We start from the raw sequence: 22610 nt of genomic DNA, 5'->3' as shown, positions 1-22610 counted from the left end.
TTCCTCTCCTCGTGATGGTGATGGTGGTGGATGCTCAGCCTCCTCACTCTTGGGCTGTGGACTCACTGACTCCTCCTCCTTTGGGTCCATGTCTCCTCTCCAGCAGCTGTAGCACCACTCTTCTTCAGGGAGAGGGCAATTAACTGGGAAATCTCCCCACTCCCCACAGATGCTGGAACTGTAGGTCACGCCTATGCTGTGGAGGAGGGCTTCCCAGCTGATGATGTCCTGTGTCTGCTGATCCTGCTGCAGCTGCTGTTTCCCCTTCCTCTTTCCTCCCATCCTCCCCTTCACACACAAAAAAGTACTTGAAAAACTATTAAGCACCTGCAGTACCTCTTCTGGCCTGGGTCCAGGAGGTGCTGGTGATCCCACCTCGTACACCACGTGTGACAGGGGAGGCTAAAGTGGTGATGTCAGGCCAGAGAGACACACAGACAAGCAAAGTACTGCGGTGCAAAGACGCTGTGGCGCCGTTTTATTAATTACAAAAATAAAATAAAAGGTTGTAACAAAAACACTGTGCTCACAGAGCAAAATAAAGGTTTTAAATAATAAAACAAACCTCGAACACAAACACAACACAAAACACACAGGTCAGGCTGGGCAGATCGCTTTCAATGATCCTATGTTTACTTTTTGTTTCATTTTTTACTTTCTCGCTCCCACTTTCCTCCTCAATGAAAACCCCCACTTGAACACAGACAGCTGCAGGCTTTTTAAACAGGTGACTATCTCCCAATTAGCAAAAAATTAATCACTTAATTAATCCATCCACGCCGCAAAACAAAACAAGCTATGGCTTCTCGACAATATTTTTTATATATATATATATATATATATATATATATATATATATATATATATATATATATATATATATATATATATATATATATATATATATATTGTGATGATGTGTATGTACTAAACATCAATTTGGAGGCTTTAGGGATGGCCACACACATTGTATGATAACAAATGTAACAATTGCTTAATTGTATAGTTAATGGGCAAATGCTGATCAGATGCGAGTGTTTGTGTGTTCAGGGAAAAGGGTTGAAGTGGGGAGAGAGAGAGAGAGAGAGAAAGAAACAAATTAAATTTAAACTATTTATGGAATTAATTTAAACAGGGGAACATGTTTACCCTGCCCTGCATTAGATACCACTACTGTTAACCAGTTTAGTTAGTGCCTAAAGAAGGGCTAGGTTTTGTTTTGTGTTTTTGTTTGTTTGAAATATCAGTTTGCTAATAAACGTACGCCATGGCGTTTAAACAGCACTTCCATTGTATCGTGTAATAATTAAAGAGACAGACACCTGTTTGAAAGAACAACACAGACTCCGACTGAAAAGGTCAGAATACATCACATTATCTATCTATCTATATATCTATCTATCTATCTATCTATCTATCTATCTATATATATATATATATATATATATATATATATATATATATATATATATATATATATATATATATACAAAAACAAACAATAACATGGCTATGGTGTCATATTTAAAAATAATAAAACATAATACAAAAACAAATACACAGGGGTGGAGGTGTACCCCGTTCTAAAATAAACAAATATCAAACCCTGGTTGCTTCATAAACAGCTGCCTAGAAAACAAATCAACCTTATTTGTGACAGAGATCGAATGACGCTTTGGTGTTAGATCTCCCCCTGAGGGCACTAAGTAAAGGGAACAGAGTACCCTCAACTAAAAGGCTTGACACTTTATTCCCGTGGGTAGGTGGAAGTCGGCCGGTTACAAAAGGGACTGAGTTACGGTACCCAAACTCAACAACCCGAACGGGAACCGACTTGGCATCCGCGAATTGGAGAAGCGGATGCGCTCGTTAACCAAGGGATCATGATGGAGGGTATAAAATAGGGGCGAAGCAAAGTAATCTGTTCCTTTGCAAATGATTGATTTGACCTTGAAGGAGTACCATGTAATACTGAAAACCGTGAGTGTTTGTTTTGTGTGTGTTACTGTCGGCTGTAACTGTTGTTTGTCTCTATAAACTACCAGTAACACGATCCGGAGCTGTAGCGCAAGCCAGCATCAACCTGGATATCACTTTCACCCCTGCATTTCACGGAAAACTGTAAATGCACCACTAGCACATAATATCACTTCACTGTCTTGTGTTTGTGTTTTGTGTTGGTGTGTGTAAAACCTGGACTTTTGGTTGTGGGTCAAACCCAGGGATTACAATTACGAGTGATAAACGCCACTGTATCACTCCAACATTTATTATTTACTGGTGTTTGCCTTCAGGCTCTGGACATTATCATTCATTAAATAAAACACCCTTGCACCTGAAAGCAATTGTCTGCGTGATTAATCTGCTCTGCAATGCACTCTCCTGTATTCACTCACCACTTTGCCACACTTACTCATCTAAAAATTACTTTAGAATATTCTTTAATTGACTAACAAGTTTAAACTTGGGGAATTGTGCCCATTAGGGAAGCCCTTCCCAGAATGAATGGTTACAACAATAAGCAGTCAATGTAGTAACACTTAAGATTAAATAAAAAACAAAACTACTGTGTGCTATAATAAGACGAGTCCCTTTTTAGAGCATTAAAACAGACCCCAAGCTGGCTGTCCAAGAATCTGACAGTTGGTTCATACATTTTCATTTCTGTGCCATGAATGTATAACCTCCTTTTCAATTAGCCAACTCAAGCCAACATAGTATCATAAGTCAGCTGTGCACTACCGATGTAGCCAGCGCTCCAAGCTGTGTGAGGGGTGTTTTACGCATAGAACAAATATGAATTCTGCATAATATTGACATTTAATGCATAACGTATACGCATTGCAATTTTGCAAAGCTTGAGTTTGCATGTTATCAAGCTTCTTGTTCTTTGTTGGTTCCCAGCATCTCATTGGTCAATTGTGAGTACCGCAAGCGGAAACTAGAGAATGGATCACAGAAACGCAGAGACAGCTAATTGTAGCCTACCTGGGAATTGCTGGTGTCCTGGGGAAAAGCAGACCGAGGAAAAAGTGGACAGCTGTCTATAATTTAAAGGGGAGGTTCCATTGTTTCTAAGGTTTATGCATAGATCGCTGTACTAGTGCTACGCCTGGGTAATTAGTAGATTGAGCCCAGGGAATAAGTAGATCTTACATATTAACAAAAAATAAATACTTTTAAATGGATTTTGTAAGTACAAATTTACATAAGTATATTGGACGCATTTGACAGTATAACGATAGATAAGAGAATGCTGTAATATTAGAATATATTACTAAAACATTTTAATTTCGATTAAAGACTGACAACATTTTGATGTGTAAAACCTTTTAATAATATACAGTAAATAAATCTTTGTGATCACACATCAACTACAGCCTACATCTGACTAACAACAACATTTTTAAATACAGTGACTCTCAAAAGTATTCACACCCCTTGGACTTTTCCACATTTTATTAACATTACAACCAATCAAAATGGATTTAATTAGGAGTTTTTGCCACTGATCAACACAAAAAAGTCCATAATGTCAAAGTGAAAAATAAAATCTACAAATAGTTCTAAATTAATTACAAATACAAAACAGAAAATAAATAAATAAAACCAAGAGGTGGTGAACACATTACCATACGATCTGCAAATAAAATGATCAGACAGAAAATGCTGAGTGCAATTAACTTCCCCTTTAATCAAATAGCTGTCGTGCCTTCCTTTTACCTTACTGCGCTTGCGTGATCTACTTTTTCCCTGCAACACCAGAAACACATGAGCAGTAAGTCTGGGTTTTCAATAACAAAAAATTATTAAATAAAAAAAAAAAGTCCAATGCGTGTTTGTGACTGATGAATAAGCGACTGAATTCTTGATTTCTCAGTGCAATCTTAGTGCCCCTCAACCAAATCTACCAATCTGTCAACCAAATATTTTGAAAGGTAAATCTATAGAATCTACATAATGTTGCTTTTGTTAAGTATATACCATCTTCAACTTTGGAATAAAAAACAAGTTATATTTCTGTGTTTAAAATGCTTCGCAGCCATATTCTTTGAATAACTGTTGTTATAATTGTTGTTTTAATTTTTATTGTAAGACCAAGTTTTTGTACGGTAGTTCAAAGTAACATTACAGTTCAAATGTAAGGCTGTAGTTAATGCATACCTCCATAAGTTAGCATTAAAGTATGTACAGTATTTATTGAAAGTGCTCATGACTTCAAGGTAATGTTGCATTTTACTCACCCAAAATCTATTTTACATTTTAGGAGGGGTTTCCATGTAGTTTAGAAATTTAAATGAATCAATAGACATTCACTACGTCCTTCTAAGCCGCGCTACGTTCCTTTCACTCTTGTCAGTACTAGCATCCGAAGTCATCAATGTCGGAGGGCACACATCTGGTGATTGGCTAAAACAGGCAAAAGGGTAGGGCAGGCATGCCACCTTTGGCTATTTTTTAGATGCAAGCTATCTGAAGAAACAGAAGAATATGCTTGGCTAATAGACATGCAAGTCATAACTCATGTCTGCCTGCTCTAAAAGTACAGCAGTGACTGAGTGGAAAATCTGGATCGGATGGCTACCTCCACATAAAAGCTATATATTTATTGGTGCATATTACATATATCTAATTAATAAATACGCTTATTTATTTTAAAATGTTCTAGTAGGCAGTGCCTCCTCTGATGAGCAGCCACTGCTCCTCAGCAAAACCTAAGCCTGGTCATGACCAGGGTCTGGAACAATATTTCATCACACAGCCTGAGAAAATGTGTACAACTTCCAATAGCCACCAGTTAACATCTGCATTGTGACATTTCACTGCCGTAATATATTACAAGTACAAGCTTGATATTTATTTTTTTAACTTCTTGAACTTCTTGAATTTTAATGCTAGTGAGCTTTAATTCTTGATAAGACTACACCAAAAGTGACTATTTCTTTCTAATCATTTTAAACATTTGTTTTAAACTGCTCTGTAATTTCTTCTGGGACCTTACTATGAAAATAGAATCAAATTACAAAAACACAAATTCATATTTTAAAAGGGAGACTGGGTTTATTTTACAATGAATCAGTCAATAAACACAGCATAACCCGTTTGAGTGTACTTACATAAAATATGTAGGATATCCCCCCTCGAAATACCAGCAGTACTTTTTGGCTTCTATGCCCTGCAAGGGAAAGGGAATAAAGAAATCATTCTGTGTATTGTTAAATATGCAGATCATGTTTAAAGTAACAGGGCAGAGTACTGGCCCTTTTTTTGTACAGCTAATACCACCCAAGAGCTAAAACATTGTGTTCTTGCCATTCCCCCACAGCCTAATTTTCCAGCCTTTGTTAGAATGGATCTCAAGAGTATTAAATCCATGCAAATTGCAAAAAAAATCTAATTGAATGTAAAATGGGTTAGGCTTTGACCAGGACAATTAGAAACACCTGCCACATGCTGCACATCTTTTTGTGTAAATGGTTTGTCCTTTAGTTGACTGATCTTTTTTATGCAAATTAAATCCCACGTGTGTTCTGTATTGTATTAAAAAGTAAAGCGTTGTACTCAACCTATACTCTGCTAGGATAAGTCACAGCTGGATTTTTTTTGTCCACCTGGAATGCATCCACCACTTATTGTTTATGTAAACTGCTAACCATGGATAGGTGTTTGAGACAATCCAAGGTTTATTCACCAGGAGTGGATATATTTCATGGAAAATGCACGGACCGAAGTGGTTTATACCGCTTATAAAAACAACTATTTCAACGTTAACTTAGTGTTTTTTAACTTAAACTTTTATTGTATATACATCCGCAGTGCTATAGTCTCAAAGGATATAACCTTTAATTTGTATTCAATTATTCGTTTTAAGTTTCACTTGCTAAAAATAAACTGCATATTTCCATTTATTGTAAAGTTCTCTATTGAAAAAGTGTCATCTCAAAAGTAGAGGGCAGATCACAAACTGATGATGCGGATGCTCTAGGCGGACTTTCAAATGAAACTGAGGAAGGATCAGCCATTTGTTATGGGTTTTTCCCCATTCTATGCGAGGCACACGTATTCAAATCTGAGTCCTTTCGGATCTCAAAAGATGTTTTTGACTGTTGGTTGACACATTCACACCCACGTCGTGCCAGGTTAAACCAGACCCTGCATATAAATCCGACCGCGGTGTCCAGTGAAAGTGCTTCAGATTCCATGTCGGTAATTCTGGGGTGGTGTTAGGACTTGTCTTTACTGGCTTTACTCTTCAGCAAAAGCTTTACAAATTTCATAAAAGCTTAATTAAACAATTAACTGACAGTCTTTCTACTGGAACCTTCAGAGATAATCCAAAGTTGAGTGTCATGTGTGCAAAGAATGCCATCTGTTTTTCAGGGAGATGATTTTTCTTTTAAACTATAAAGACTCAATAAGAAAAGAGGATGCTAGACTTTTCACCAAGTGATCTTTTTCATGCACAGCATCAATGTTGGTGTATTCTGCGAGCAGAGTCTGTAGCTTGAAGACTTTACTGACACTTTACTGAGCTTTTCAAACCCAGCAGGGTTAGGGGTAATCGTGTCACAGCACAGCCTGTGGCATAATAAATTCTGAGTCTCAAAGTGCCTGCCAAATGAGAAGAGAAAAATTAGGTCTCGTCCCATTGACAAAACTTGATATGGAGTTATTGTCATTTTCAAAGAAGGTCTGATTGCAATGTTTCCAGTAATGTTAGCGCTGTGATGACTGGCTATAGGTGGGCACATATGGCGGATGAAAGTATTGTGATTGGCTACATCCAGTCAGGGGGTGATCTAATACAGTGGACAGTAGAGGTTCATACTGTTATGCAAAATTCCCATTGCAACCAATCAAACATTCATTTAAATTCCTACACTGGGTGTTTTTTAGCCTAAGCCTAATGACGCTTTCAGAAAATGTGATTTGACAATTGTTTATTTAAACCAGGACTAAAAGTGCAGCTGTTTAAATTGCGTAAAGAAAAACATGCTCTTAATAGCATCAGATTTGAGCAATTACTTCCCTTCACTTCAATTTCACACTGATTGCACTGATCTTTTCTCTATACCAGTAAATGCCTCTGCTAAGTTTGTTTGGAGAAGTCTGTGCTTCCTGTTTCCAGGACAATCATATGACACTGTGACATTGTTGGATCCACCTGCTTCTGTACTATACAACATAACAATACAACTCGGTACCCCACTGAACAGTTGTAAACATCTTAAAAATAAGTTACCCTTTAAAATACCCCTGAAATCTTTAAATGCTAGTAATAGTGACAGCTGTAAAAAGGCAAATCTGTGGATTAAAACAAAACACAGATCTATTATCTTTTATTAGGATCCAGCATGTTTTCTTTTACCTTGTTCACAAACGATTGGCTTTTTCTTTCTGACACATACAAATTACTATAATTATATCCATAGACCCCATCCAAGGCTCACAATAATCCTGAACCATGCTGTGTTTGCTAATACACATGCCTCAGGGAAACTCATTCCCCTTTGTTCTCAGGAGTATGTGCCTCCCAACAGGTATTCATGGCTTCTGTTTTTGGTGTTTATTAATTTCATTTTTCTGTGTTCATTTTGTAGCTATTTTTGAGTTTTATGTAGATATTCCAAAATCTTTTTCTGGGCTTTGGCTTTTTCTATACTATAAGAGATTATTGTTTTCAGTTACTTTCCAAAATTCTTGACTATATTACTTAACTCCTCAGCTTTGATTCAGCCCCCTGCTCTCAAGTTCAATTCCTGAAGACCAAGCAGTGAGCTCCTGAACTGAGAGTACTTTCAATATTGATGGAGATGAGATGTTGTCCCCTAGGAAGAAAGGGATGGTATCTGTTACATTTATTTTGTAAAGGTTTTTCATTTTTTGTACTTGCACACATATTTCAAATTAGTCACACCAACCGTATCCATTCTCCATAGAAAGCTTACACAGGTAGCACCTCCATTTGTGCTACAGCTACAAGAAGCCTTGTTTCCAAATTCAAACAAAATAGACTGTTATACAACTGTACCTTGGTATACTACTTAAAAACTATACGTCAAACAGACAAACATTTTGGCTGGTGCCTTCTTCAGTGTACTGAAACACAAGCCTATTTTAAAAAGGAATCGTCATTCCTAATCCCTTGGGAACAGTTATGCGAAACATTAAGCTGACAAAGCTTCAATCGAGCTGTCTGTACTGCAAGCAATGGCCAACTACAGATAAGAGTACGAGTTAAGTAGTAATGCTTCTCAAAAGCACAACAATCAGTGGCCACAACTACTTCATTAAAAAGCTCTTCAGAACAATTCACACTGAATCTTATTACAATTACCAATTTTCTACAACAATATAAAGCAAATGATTTATTTTTTATTTTTATGTATTCTCATCAAAGATTCCACCACTGCTAGTGGAAACTATTAGCATATTTCCATGAGGAACTACGAGAGACGCATGTTTGTCTCTGAAGTGGCACAGTGGAATTATGCATCATTAGGAATTGCACTTAAATTACAGACACACAGATAAAGGGATTACCTACATGCATATCTTCATTGCGCAAGCACACCTGCAGCTTCCTTGGTCACACTTCTTTAAAGCAGAAATACTGTATTACTATAATTTGCGCCACAGCGTTTATTTTAAATTGATCAAAATAACTGCGGCGTTTAAGAGGTCGACCTTTATTAATAATACTACGATTTTCAAACGCTGCAATATTTTATTACATGATTTTCGACATTTTAGAAGTATCACAGTTTCTTATTTTCTGTAATACAGCAGCCTACCTGTGTAGCAGTGTGTGTGGTTAACCTACTTTGACTACAGTACATTTATCTGACATTTACCAAGAGCCTATCAGGTGGGAGTTGGAAGGTCAGGGGAGTACTGTACCAGCGAATCAGGAGTGTGTATTGGTTGTTAAGGGGCGGGACAATGCTGGTATGGCAGTTAAATCCAAGAGTGTGATGTAATGTTTTTCTGCACCAAAAATTAATTAAGAATATCAATTTGATTTCTGTAAAAACTACAATATATCCTCCTTGGTTATTTTGTTTCTCACTGTAACTTGATATTTGTAATTTCTCTGCAAGAAACAAAACAATAAAACCAGCTATAAGAATTTCAGAAGGACTGCTGTTCTGTACGTAGTTTATCTTGCATTTTTTTCAGATAAAATAAAATGTGCTTAATATGTGTGTGTACATTAGTTTGTAATTTGCGTGCTAGATTACATGACTACAAAAGATTTAGAAGTGAGTAGTTTTTCGAGATTTACTATTATACTGTATTTACAGTATAATCGTAAATCTTAAAACTACTCACTTCTAAATCTTTTGTAGTCATATTTGTATTACTTTAGTATAAATATATGTTAATTTGGATTCATATGTTGTTTTTTTCTGACTTTATGTGAACGAAAAGACACACATTTGCCCGTTTTCCCATTGAAAATAGTGATATTTTGAAATATCACTGTCCTGGTCACAAAAGCAAAGTTTGTGGGGAATAATAGCCATTTTCTATACTTTTGAGGCATAAGCAATTAGGAAATAACACTTACTACCCAGGAACAAAAATTGTGTTACATAGTATAGTCAGTGTTTTGCACGTTTATTTGTTTACTGTGATGTTTTTTTAGTAGGGGGAGAAAAAAAAAACCTGAATGTTTCTTTATAGCTTTGTTTATTCGAGGGCGGCCTCTATTATAAAGCTGATATATGACTATAAGAGGGCCAATACGAGGGCATCTCTAATATGAGGCGGCGCCAAATTGAAGTAATGCGGTATATATTTCTTGGAAACTGTCATCGAAATCTACCCATTTCATTATTGTCAACGTCTCTCAAATTGTTAAGCAACTTTAAATTTACTGTCATTTTACAAAACCTCACCCTTTGGCACCCACTGTCATCTACTTCTACCTTGACTTCTTTCAAAGCTTAAAGCGACAACTGTATAGTTTTAGGGTGTTATATGTAACAGAGGGGAGGCTGGCTCAAGCCAGCAACCTCACATACCACAAGCATCTTAACCACTATGAAAAAGAGCCAGGCTCATCTGCATTCATGATTATGGAGGTTTGAATCTCAATGACAGGGGACAGAATCAATAACGGCAGTGCATCACACAACACTGCCGGTTATACACACATCATTTGACCTGCCAGCCATACTACTTTGAAAAAGCCTTAATATGTAACTTAATACATTTTTACATTGTTCACTATGAATGCTCTTACTAAAACAGCCTTAAATAATTCCAGATAATCAGAAAATGATTTATCCGTATAAAAGTTTGCCGAGATATATGTATTGACCATTATTGAGAACAAGTTATTTGAAGTATTTAGAGATGATAATCCTAGTGGAATATTGCATTGTGCATTGCTCCAAATCCATCTGGCAGACTCTTCACATCAAATAATTGATTGCCCTGATTGTCTACAGTGAACCTACACCCAAATGACAGGGCTACGGGAGGCGTTTTTAAAAGGCTGTCTACATATGCATAAAACATGCATGAACGGCAATCCACAGAGCATCTACTGGGGTATATACAGTCGTATCAAGCCACATTATAACTCTTATCATACAGCTAGACAATGTAAAGCTCACACCTGTGACAACAGAAGAGTTAAGATACTGGAACAAATGAGGAATGTGCACATTGGGGTTGGGGATGACACCAATGGCTACATTTACAATGAAAGTAAAGGTAGAACACTATGATTGTAGAGCAATTATTCCTGAAATCTACTTGACCCATCCCTTTTTATTGTAGCATGGGTTTATAACCAAGTACCTATCCAGTGTGTGTCATTTCATGGTAAATAAGGGTGGGCTGTGCTCATATTTTGGAAGCCAATGATAGAGAACTGTGCTATAAATTCATTGTGCATGGTCAACAACAGGTGTAACTAGATTGTTCTACTTGTCTCCAAGGATGGTTAAATGTTTCTACTGCTACTAATTGCACTGAAGTTTAAACTATACTTTCAAATAGGTTTCCAGTGGTTATTCCTCATGAGAAATGTTATCAGCAATATCAATAGATTTACGGTAGCAGTTATGTTTTCTGTCTAGATAACCCAGAACCCAAAAAAGTGATATGACCTCAATATGTCAGCCAGGTCGTTTACTGCTACATTTAGCATTCAGCGTGTATCTACCTATGTAAATGTAACTTTCCATAATAGTATTGAAATTGTTCCCTTATATGTTTAGCAGCAAGATTATTCCAATATTGATTTTTGTTCTTTTTAAATCCATAATTTGGTGAATAAAATACTCATGGAAACACTGCATTTCAAGTTTAGTATAGAATATAAATGGTCTGGTCTATAGTTTCAGATTGCAGAAGGATACTGATTGTGAATTCTAACTCAGCTCTGAACCAATCTACTTAAATATCTGTAGTGAATAATATATTTTACACATAACATAAAATTAACAGAATTCTATTGGTTTAAGTATAATAATTGTTAGCAGCTGCTATCCCGCTGGTGCAGCCATATGTGCATAGGCTTAATTTGCCATGTATATGTCAAAACTGCTACAGTAAAAGTACATTTTGCAGTTAATGTTATTTAATTTATTTTAGTGTGCCAATTACAAAAGAAAAAAATCTGTTTTCATGGATTAAATCTCTCTCTCTGTCTCTCTCTCTCTCTCTCTCTCTCTCTCTCTCTCTCTCTCTCTCTCTCTCTCTCTCTCCTCTCTCTATTATATAGATATATATATAGAATATATATATAATATATATAATATATATATATATATATAAAATATTGTCTAATAACTATCCTAGATAGCGTAGTTAGAGATACAACGTAAACATGTTTTGAAAGGTTACAGGTAAGCTACTGTAATCGACCAGAACAGACCATCGAGTGAAATATCGGTCAGAAGAGAGCATTTCTGTTACCAGTGCACAACGATTGTTTATATAAAAATAATAAATTCGTTTAAATATTGCATTATAACCACTCACTATTTAATTTCTTACGATAATCACCCCTGTAGGTACACATTATTAAAATATATAATTTTCACGTTGACATTTCACATATAACTATTCTTTAGTTTAGATTGTTGATGGAACAATATCTACTCTATTTTTGCTGTATCCAATACAACAGTCCCTTTTTACTCACCGATAGAAATATAGAAATAATGAAGATCAAGTCAGACTGTCGAATCTTCATTTTCTCCTCTTCAAATTAACAACTCCGGTTACAAAAAAACAGAAAGAAAAAAATGCAAAACTTAAAATAGTCTCACTTTCATTTCGTAAAAAATACACTATAAAGAATGTTTAAAAAGATGTGGTTCCTTTAGATGTACGAGCATGTCATCTTTCACGCTGGGGATGCTGTGAGACTCTTCCTTGATTCCCGTCAACGTTCTGTTTATTGGGTAATTGTTGGAAGCACATACCATTTCAAGGTGGTGATCAGATCATTCCCCCCCTTGCTTTGAAAATATAAAATCATGGGTCCTAAACACAAAGAAAGAAAGCTGTGTTATTTACAAGTCGACGCCCCTTTGTCAAGAAATAATCTCCAAAAATGGAAAACAGCAGTCAGAGCCGAGGCAGGTAACGACAGTTCAGGGAGCAAGTCTGAGTTGAATTCAGTAGTCAGGCACCTCCTCCCGTTATCTTTCCAGTGTGGGCAAATTCTACTGGACTATCATTTACTATTTAACAAAGCCAACCCATTATCGAGATGTCATACAGAAATCATATTGAGTTAAAAAAATAAATAAAGGTGATAATAACGATCGCGTTTACCAGGTACTGTAAAATGTCTTCAAAGGTTGGGCGTCTTTTGTGTATTTATGTTTTTTGTTTGTTTGTTTTGTTTATTTTTTGACATAAAGCCCATATTTGAAAATATCAATTACATAGATGTTTAATACTATGCTTTTCTTATCATGTTTTACTATAACTAAGTAAATATTACAAATAAAAATGGAACTACCTTTTTCATTTCTGTTTGTATTTATTTATTTATGTTTTTTTTTATTTTATTTATGTATTTATTTATTCATGGATTTATTCTTTTAACCAAAACTACAAGAACGTGCCTATTTCATTCTCGGTGGCCAATCAATTGTAAACAAAAGCAATGGCTCTGTTATTTACACCACTGTAAAATAAATCATGTTGTAATTGTCTTAATTTTGCAACCAAAAAAATCATAAAAGGTTACGGTTAGGGTAGTAAATACAAAAATATAATTCAGGTGTGTTAAAATAAGTGATGTAAGTAGTAACGGACCATATAACATTTACCCCACTGCAGTGTACTATATAATAACAATGTTCTTTTTTTTTTTTTTTTTTTTTTTTTTTTTTTTTTTTTTTTTTTTTTTTTTTTTTTCTAGGGACCCCATGTTTTTTATGTTTTTCATTCCAACTGAGCTCTCAGTTACTTAACTAGACCCTTAATTGAACTAATAATTAAAAATACCATTTTAATTGTTTTCAGCTGCTAAAATGTTGCAGAGTTCAAGTTACTTATAAAATGTATGCCCTTCGTTCCAGGGTCAGTCAGAAGTCGGCCATCCATAAAGGGGGCGGAGTCACAATACTAGAAGTCATCCCCTTAATGCTGTAGGCTAGTGGTGCACAACTCAGGCCATGGCCGGTGTCCCTCCTGGTTTTTGTTCCAGCCATACCCTAAATTGGTTAATTGGACCAATTAAGTGTCTAATAAGGTCCAATAAAGTACTTTAGGGTGCAGTTGGAATAAAAACCTGCAGGGACACCGCCCCTCCAGGACCGAGTTGTGCACCACTACCGTAGGCGATGTGTCAGTCATGGATTGGATGATACGTGATTGCACTCACTACCGAAGGGGGCGTGACTCCAGGTATATCAGGGATGTGGTGAAGCAATCTGTTCTTTTGTTATGGTTACGAAAATATAACCGTGAGTATTTTGTGTTGTTTTGTATGTCTACTAAACTGTTACGTTTGTCATTTGTAGACGGCTAACCAATCCGGGAGCTGTCGCTATAAGCCATCCCCACCCAGACCACTCTACACCATTGTTGTCACTAGTATTGTATTAGTTCACCACTTGCACTCATTGTTGGACTTGTGATCGTGTGTGTATAATAAGTGTGTGTAATTATTGTTATTATTTCAGGACTGAACCCTGTAGTTTACCTGAGTGTGGCAAAGTGCCCACCCCTAGGTATTTATTTATGTATGTTTTCATTTATTGTTGTTATTATTATTATTACTATTATTATTATTATTATTATTATTATTTTGTATTGTGTTTTTATGCAGGCGGACGAAGCTGTCTGTCTTATTTGCTGTTTGAGACCGACGAAAAAGTCGGTCGTTATAATGTGTAGTTGGTGGGGATGGGGTTAAAACTCCTTCCCTAGAACCCTTGTGGGAATGTGGCTAGAACCTTAAGGTAATTATTATATTAAATTAAGTAATTAAGGCTCCAGCCACAGAATATAAAAAGAAGCACTCTAGGGTTATTGGGAAGCGCGTCAGAGACGAGACGTGAGTCTAAATTATAATCAGAAATAACAATTGCTAGACATGCTGGTTTATTAACCAGCACGCTACTTGTTACGGTTTGTTTGTTTGCTTTTCACCGTCAACTGTCTTGTGTCTGTTATTCCTGAACAATGCATCACCTCTACACATTGCAAACCACTTTGCCACAGCATAATATATGTAATAGCTGTTGCTGTAGTTTCAGCAGTACTGTCGGTAACATTTCTGATAAAGCTGAGTGCACTGAGGGCTATACTGTATAATAAACTGAAAACAATTATATTTTTATTACATGCGAGTAGCTGTTATTTACAGCATGCTAATATTGAATTTGTCTTTTATCAAGACATAAGATAGTAGTGGTGGGGACCAAACAAGGTGTAGCTTTGCTGCAATATCTGCATGCGTTGAAGATATGAGTCTCTGTAAATTTGGATTTTGTATTGGCCCTGTATTGATGCTTGCTCCAGCCAGCCAATAAATGTCCGGGCCGGCCAATTTACAGCCTCCCTGCTGCATCAGCACACACATTTCCGGCAAAGCTGGATCCAGGGATCAACCAAAGGGCATTCTCCATAGCACCTCAGCATGGTGCCCATCTGGACAGGGCTGGATGGGGCACTTGTCAGGGATAGTCATATGGACACCTCAAGAAAACCTGACACTGATGATGGCATCCCAGCACCACCCCCTCCATCCCCCACCTAACCCAGCCCAGTTTACTTACCTTAGCCATCTATTCCTTTTCATTGATGTTATCTTTCCCATTACCCTTCTTTTCAGGTCCTCAATCAGCCTCTTTCCTCCACAATCAGAGCCAATTGCTACCGCTCTCTGTCTCCTTGGATAGAATCCAATATTTCTGTGATTCCAGGTCGGATTATCCACCCTTGTGGTTCTACCTCAGCTTACCAAAGTTTTTTCCTCTCATATACCTCATTCCATTTCACTGTTAGCTCCACCAGCAGAGCAAGGTGTTCTGAGACTGACTACAGGACAGTGTCAGATTGAAGGGTAGTTGTAGCAATGTTGGGTGGAAAAATAAGGCGCTGGTCAACATCTGCCTGCATTCTTCAACCTATCAGCTTGGTGACAAGCTGTTGATCTTACTACACAACTGTTCCAGTGCTAATACCAGGCATCACATCACCTGGGCATGACACTAACAGAAGCTGTCTTACATCCTATAAGAATGTGCTGTATGGAGGTGTCGATCATGTGGATCAATTGCTATGTCATCTTACCCTCCACATTTAACAGGGAAATTAGATGGAATTAGTCGATGCTGGTAGATTATTTTTCTTTAGCAATAAAGACCGCTCCTGCTCAGACTTTGGGACTACCTGTTTTATCCACACTATCTTAATCAACCTCCACAAGGTTCTTAGAACCTCAGCTGCACTCTTGTAACCTCGGTATGGTACATCCTTGGCCCCAGACGATGATGAAGCTCCTGTTTTCTTCACGGCTTGGTCCACCTCCTTCCACTTATGAGCAGAGTCATCCATGTGGTATTCCAGTGGACTAATAAGTGGAATATCAGAGGGATTCGATACAGGTTCCCCTCTTCTGGATCAGTGTACGTCTCTTCAAGTCTTTCTATTCAATTAGAGCTCCAGCCAAATTCTCACATGTTTTCCTGGCAGGGAGAAATTTAACCCCCTCCCTGCCAGTTCCAAACATATTCATATAGACGGGGAGTTCCCCGTCACATATCCCCCCCCTTGTGCCAAGCACACATGGCCCCAACGGCCACCTCCTCCCTTAAGTCCCAAAGTCCTTTGTCCGGTCCCAGGACGGGGAGACGTCCGTGGTCCATGGGGGCGGCCAAGGTGGACTATTTAGTTCCCCATCTGGCGTCCTCCCAGCAGGACTGAACCCTCGCGACCGGGCTCCCTCTGGTGGCGGAGGCGGGAACGGCGGCCCGGCTCCCTCTGGTGGCGGAGGTGGGATCGGCAGCACGGCTCCCTCTGGATCCCTTGGCGACGTGAGACCCCCTGGCCCCTCTAGCGACACTGAACCCTCTGGCGACGATGGTGACGTTGGACCCTCTGGCGGCTCCGGCGACGCTGGACCCCCTGGCGATGCTGGACCCCTGGGCAACGCTGGACCCCCTGGCAACGCTGGACCCCCTGGCAATGCTGGACCCCCTGGCGACGCTGGACCCCCTGGCGACGCTGGACCCCCTGGCGACGCTGGACCCCCTGGCGACGCTGGACTCTCTGGCTCTCGGGACGGTAGCTCCATCTTCTCTAACTCCCCCCTGGGCGATGGCGACCCCAGGCAATGGTGGACCAGCATCCCTAGGAGAAAGCACACTGAGAGTCTCTCTAGGCGATGCGGGTAGGCAGGCAACCCCAGGCGATGCAGGCAGGCAGGCAACCCCAGGCGATGCGGAGCAGTTGGCCTCCCCAGGCGATGCGGAGCAGTTGGCCTCCCCAGGCGATGGCGAATAAGCATCCCCAGGCCATGGCGAACAAGCATCCCCAGGCCATGGCGCTGTGCCTCTTCGCCGCCGGGCAGCTTGTCTCCGCACTCCCCTTAGCAGTTGGTACAGAGGCTGGGTGGGTCCTCCAGCATCTTCTGCTGGCTGTGGAGGAAGAGACAGTGCCCGCTGTTCCCCCTCTGTTGAAGGTGGAGGGAGAGACAGCTCCGGCTGTTCTCCCTCTGCTGGTGGTGGAGGGAGAGACAGTTTCGGCTGTTCTTTCCCTGCTGGTCCCTTCAGCCCTGGGCCTGTGGACTTCCCCTTCTTGGGCCATGGATGCACCGACTCCTCCCGCTCGGGCCGTGGACGCACCGACTCCTCCCGCTCGGGCTCCTTCCCCTCGGGCTGTGGACGTTCGGGCTGTGGACGTTCGGGCTCCTCCTCTCCGGGCTCTGAGAGCCGCAGCTCCTCCTCCTCTCTGGACTCTGGGAGTGGCAGCTCCTCCTCCTCTCTGGGCTCTGGGAGCGGCGGCTCCTCCCCCTCTCTGGGCTCTGGGAGCGGCGGCTCCTCTCTGGGCGATGGCAGCGGCTCCCCCCCATTTCTTCAAAGTGGGGGATCTACCCCATGTCTATCGCCAGGTATGCCAGGACCATGATGAAGATTCTGACTTTCTTCAGCCCTCCTCCACTGCATTGTCACTTTTCTCTAACCAGGCATCTAATCTCCAGCTGCTGTCCTGAAATTCCAAGCCATTTTCTCAGAGGCTGTTGAACATTTAACCCTCGGTTTGTACCCATAAAGGTTCCTCAGACTAGGTTCACCAGGATCGTTTACCTCATCACTAGCTGTAGTATTGGAACTACTCTCATCTGTCACAGGGTGTGACAAAGGAGGGGTGCCTTGCCACAGTTTGGGACCTTTCACACTGTTTTTTTTTTGTGTAATTCAACAGCAGTACTCCAACAGCACAGGTATGTTTCAACAGGGTGGTGCCTGTATATTTATATTTATTTACAAAAATCAAATAAACAAAACAAAACGTAAGGTTGCGGATGCAACCCCGGTTTTCTGAAAGAAAATAGTCATCAACTAATGGGTATAGCCATCAGGTGATAGGATTATGCTGAGTTTAATATAAAATCTGCAGGGCAGTTGAGTCGGCCAGGTAAGTGGACTGCTCTAAGAAAGCCAGCCGGGGCTGCGACCACAGAAACAGTCGAATCGGCATGCTGTGAAGGCTCGGAGATCTCAGACTGCCCTGGCGGTTGATATGTGCCACGACCGTGGTGTTGTCTGACCGGACCAGCAGTTGTTTGTTCTGGACCACCGGAAGAAAGTGCTGTAGGGGGAGATCTACTGTCCTGAGTTCCAGGACATTGATATGGGCTGAGGCCCAAGGCCCCGTCCACACTCCCCTAGTGCCCACACTGTTCCACTGCACCTCAGCCGTGGTTGGAGGCATCTGTGGTGATTACTACCTGGAAAAGGTGCGAGGAGCAAGGGACAGGCCAAAGGGGAGTACACAGCACTCGTAGAACCTGCCCTGAAATGCAAAGCGAACGTATTTCCAGTGCCCGGGCCTGATGGGCATGTGAAAGTATGCATCCTTCAGGTCCACGGTGGTAAACCAATCGCCCGGCCGAATGGCCTGGACGACATGGCGGTGTGTGAGCATCTTGAAACGGCTGGTCTAATGCCCGGTGCCTGTACAAGGGCTGCAATGGCAGAATTCATCGGGGACGGGGAAGGCTGCCAAGCCGGCACCCTCCGCTCCCTGCATGGATGAAAAAAACAGAGCTCCAGCCACCGTACTGGGTGCTGAAGTCGGGTTGGACCAGGAAGACTGGTTGTCCCTGACAAAGTCAGGGAAAGGGGGCAGTGTCCTGTCCTGTACTGGCTTAACCGAGGAGAACCAGGAGCCCTGGGGCTCCTTGTTTCTGGGCCATTCCACCCATACACTTTGAGCCGCTCGCTCAACCAAAGCCTCAAATGTTGGCCCTGAAGATACCTCCGGTTCCTGTTGCAGCTCGTCCAATGAGTTGCAAGAAGGTCCCTCCTGCACAAGCTCGTCGTCACTAGACGCTTGTAGAGAGAGGATGTTCTCTTCCTAGTCTGAGATGTCCTCAGGCTCAAGCTCAGGCTCAACAGTCGGAATGGGTGGCCGGGGAACCGGCGCAGCCGTGGTGCCAGGGGCTGACAACATACTCATCATGAGTGACTGTTATCCCATTACCACCTCCATAAAACGACCAATCTGGTCCGTGAGGGCCGAGATCCCGCTAGGCTGTTTGTCCCTAGGGGACCTGGGGCGTGCACGCTTCCGCATGGGAGGTGAACGCTCCTTAGGAGGGGAGCGCCGACGCTGCCCCACGCTCCTGGTAGGTGAGCGAGAGCGTCGCCCAAGAGACAGGGAGGGTGACCTGGATAGTTGCAGGTGGGCAGGAGATGATGATTTACCACCTGAAGGGGGAACAGACTCACAGTGAGATCTCCTGCTAGAAGGAGATCCCAGTCCCACTGCCCTGTTGGTTCTAGCCTTTAGGACCCGCCTCTGGAACTTCACGCAGATAGCGCAGAATGCTGTGGTGGACAGAGCCAAAGCAGCATGTTCTGGACCCCGGCATGAAACACAGAATTCACGCGGGTCCTCTGGGGGCATTTTTCTGCTATAAGAGCCGCATTCATGGAAACCAGGCATAGCGCACAGCATTTGCCCGGGTTGCACGGAGAGTACAGATGTGCACAGGGCACATGAGCGGATATGCACACGGGGTGCACGATAAGTGCACGGGCACAGAACAGATGTGCATCGATGAGTGCACGGGGTGCTCGGATGCATGGGCGCACGGGCACTGATGTGCATGGAGAGCGCACAAGCCACAGGTGCGCTGATAGATGTACCGGCACGGATGTGCACGGGGCACAGGTGTGCACGGACACAGAAGTGCACGGGTGTGCAAGGATGTGCCCGGGGCACAGGTGTGCAGGGGATGCACAGGTGCAGAAGTGCGCGGCTACATGGAGGTGCATGGGTATGCATGGGGTGCACGGGCACAGATGTGTACAGGCATGGCGTGCATGGGCACGGGTGTGCTGTATATGCACGGTGTGAACGGGCACGGGTGTGCGCGGAGTACAGGTGTGCACGGCTCGGATGTGCCTTATATGTATGGGCACGGGTGTGCACAGGGTGCACGGCCACGGGTGTGCACAGATGTGCAAGGTGCACGGGCATGCACAGGAGTGCACGGGTGTGCGTGCACGTGTCGTTGCGAGGGTGTGGTGAGACACACTTGGGGAATAATCCCAGAAGATTGATTAAAATTTAGATAGGGAGATCTAAGCCAACACACAGGCAAAAAACTCAGTGTGCAGCTAGTGTCTGGAGCAGGCTATGGTCTAATAAAGACCGCTGCTGAGTGTCTAGCAGGCTATGATCTAAAAAGATCACTGCTATTCTATCTGGCCCAGGGCCAACACACGCACACATCTTGTGTTTCTCTCTGAAAGAAAGAAAAACAAATGTTAGTACAAGTAATAAAATATACAGGTAATAATAATAAGCTCTCAAAGTAATAAATAATAATAGTAAGCGAGACAGACTCAAAGAGTCAGCAAGCTGAAAAGAGCGAGAACGCTCGAATAAGCAACTCAACCGAGTGTTTAAGGGGCAGTGCCAGCCGGAATATGAAAGCTAAAGGCGGGCTCAAAATTCAACCGAGCCCAGTGAATTGCGACCCACGCTCAGCGAACGTAACTAGGTTTTCAGTGAGATAAACCCAGGGAAGGGGCAGCCACCAGCTTCCCGCACACAATTAAGGCAACGGAGAGTACAACACTGAATTTTATTTTTTAATAATTAGAGTGTTGTAGAACAACAAACAGATTATGTCCAATCCCGATCAGCAGTTGAAAGCAAAAGAGGTTGGGCTTCTTACACTCTGCATAGTCATTCAGCCCCCGAGGGGCGGGGCGCTGACATCAGAGCTACGGAGACCTAAAGGCAGCTTTTATATTAAGCTCAGCATAATCCTATCACCTGACGGCGATACCCATTAGTTGATGGCTATTTTCGAATTGAAAGAGAACCTAACTGCAGTTTGGAGTGCTAACTCAACTTTGTCATAATCCCTTACTGCCAGACTGGATGGCTAAGCCGTCTATCAGTTACAAACACTTTTCCAAACAAGTGTAACATTAAACACAATACCTTTTATATTTTTTTTCTTACTTCCACAGCACTCCATTTCTTTAACCAGCTCCCTGGTGATCATCACCTTATGGATAGGTAAGCTCTCTTTTTATAGTATTTGGGTGTTCCCAGTTGACACCAATTACCTCATTTGGGAACAGCCACATTCTCACATGTTTTTGGCAGGGATAGGAATTAACCCCATCCTTGCCAAACACCACCAAAATACATAACACCACAATACTTTATTTACAGGCAAAGCTTTTTCATCCTCTGTATTTGTTATAGACTCTATATAATATAGAGGGTACAAGCTATGCGTTATTACAGTCCTATATATCTACCCTCTATAATCCTTCCCCAGACTCTATCACACAGGGGCAGTGATATCCTGCTTGTGGTGTGCATCCTGTCACTGGATTTCATTTGTCTGACTTGACCTGTCTAAACTGTGAGATACTGCAGCTTTAAAATCAAGGGCAAAACCTGGATGTCACTGGAAGTCATGCTAATTACCGTACATCAGACAAACATATCAATTAACAAGGACTCTGCAATTTTTCCAGGAAAGTAATATAATTATGAGGTCTATAAAGAAAACATGAAAGCTAAAACCACTGCTCAGTTAAGCTACACAAACAGAGAGGGAATTCAGCAATAGCTTCCACTGTGTATAAATTAATTAGCAGTACTAATTGGATAAAATGGCATTTTAGATAGTGAAAAGGGGCCTGCAGAATAAACAGTAGATGAATGTTATTTTTGGAATCATTATCTACTTAAATAAATACTAAGCAAAATAAGTCAAAAGTCAGCTGCTCTTCCTTGCACTTGATATATCTATTAGTAACACACACACACAGACACACACACTGGAAGTGTCTGTCTGTTTGTTCATCCTTCTGTCTGTATGCTTTACTCAACAGCATTTTAAGATTTCTCAAAGCATCATTAAAAGCAGGGAATGCCCTCATTTCTTTGTCAGCTTTACCCCTTGTGTTTAAGGGCTTCCTGAGAAACATCAGCCTCTCTTTCTGTAAACGTGATGCTCCATCTCTCTGCTTTATCTTGGTTAAATATTAAGTCTGGGATTATCCTTATAAGGAAACAGAACACATTAGTTTTCTGTAGTGATTTATAGACTTTCCCTTCAAATGAGGCTGCCCAACATTACGGATGGATGCTTGTTATTGTTACTGCCTAAGATCTCTGGGGAAATGTGCATAACAGATTGGTTCAGGCTTTCTTTGCTGATTCCACAGATTCCAGTGCAAACCAGACACTGTATTAAACTATTATTGCCATGCTCTGTTGCAGTCGATAGGAATCCTATTTTGAATATGGTACAACACAGAGGACTTCATTGTATTTATTATTCTTGATATTCTAAGCTAGGGTTTTTTTTTTTTTTTAATATGATTATCTTGGCAGACAAAGAACACACTTCATCTATTAAAACT

At 41.1% G+C, this 22610-nt stretch overlaps 1 protein-coding gene across 2 annotated transcripts in view; it reads right to left on the bottom strand.

The window, feature by feature from the left end:
- LOC121313085 (vesicular, overexpressed in cancer, prosurvival protein 1-like) overlaps window positions 1-12678 on the bottom strand; it is an 80800-nt gene extending 68122 nt beyond the window's left edge. The window contains exons 1-2 of one of the 2 annotated variants that reach the window (XM_041245233.1): window positions 12164-12678; window positions 5118-5176 (exon numbers count right to left, since the gene is read on the bottom strand). In XM_041245233.1, the coding sequence (XP_041101167.1) occupies window positions 5118-5176; window positions 12164-12214 (110 nt within the window). In that variant the 5' untranslated portion in view covers window positions 12215-12678. The remainder of the gene's footprint in view (window positions 1-5117; window positions 5177-12163) is intronic. The other variant, XM_041245232.1, reaches the window with a different exon arrangement.
- Window positions 12679-22610: the final 9932 nt, after the last annotated feature.

The sequence above is a fragment of the Polyodon spathula genome, chromosome 3 (assembly GCF_017654505.1).
Source record: "Polyodon spathula isolate WHYD16114869_AA chromosome 3, ASM1765450v1, whole genome shotgun sequence".
NCBI classification, from domain to species: Eukaryota; Metazoa; Chordata; class Actinopteri; order Acipenseriformes; family Polyodontidae; genus Polyodon; species Polyodon spathula.
Note: the sequence above shows the minus strand (reverse complement) of the source record. Positions and strands in the feature narration are given on the sequence as shown.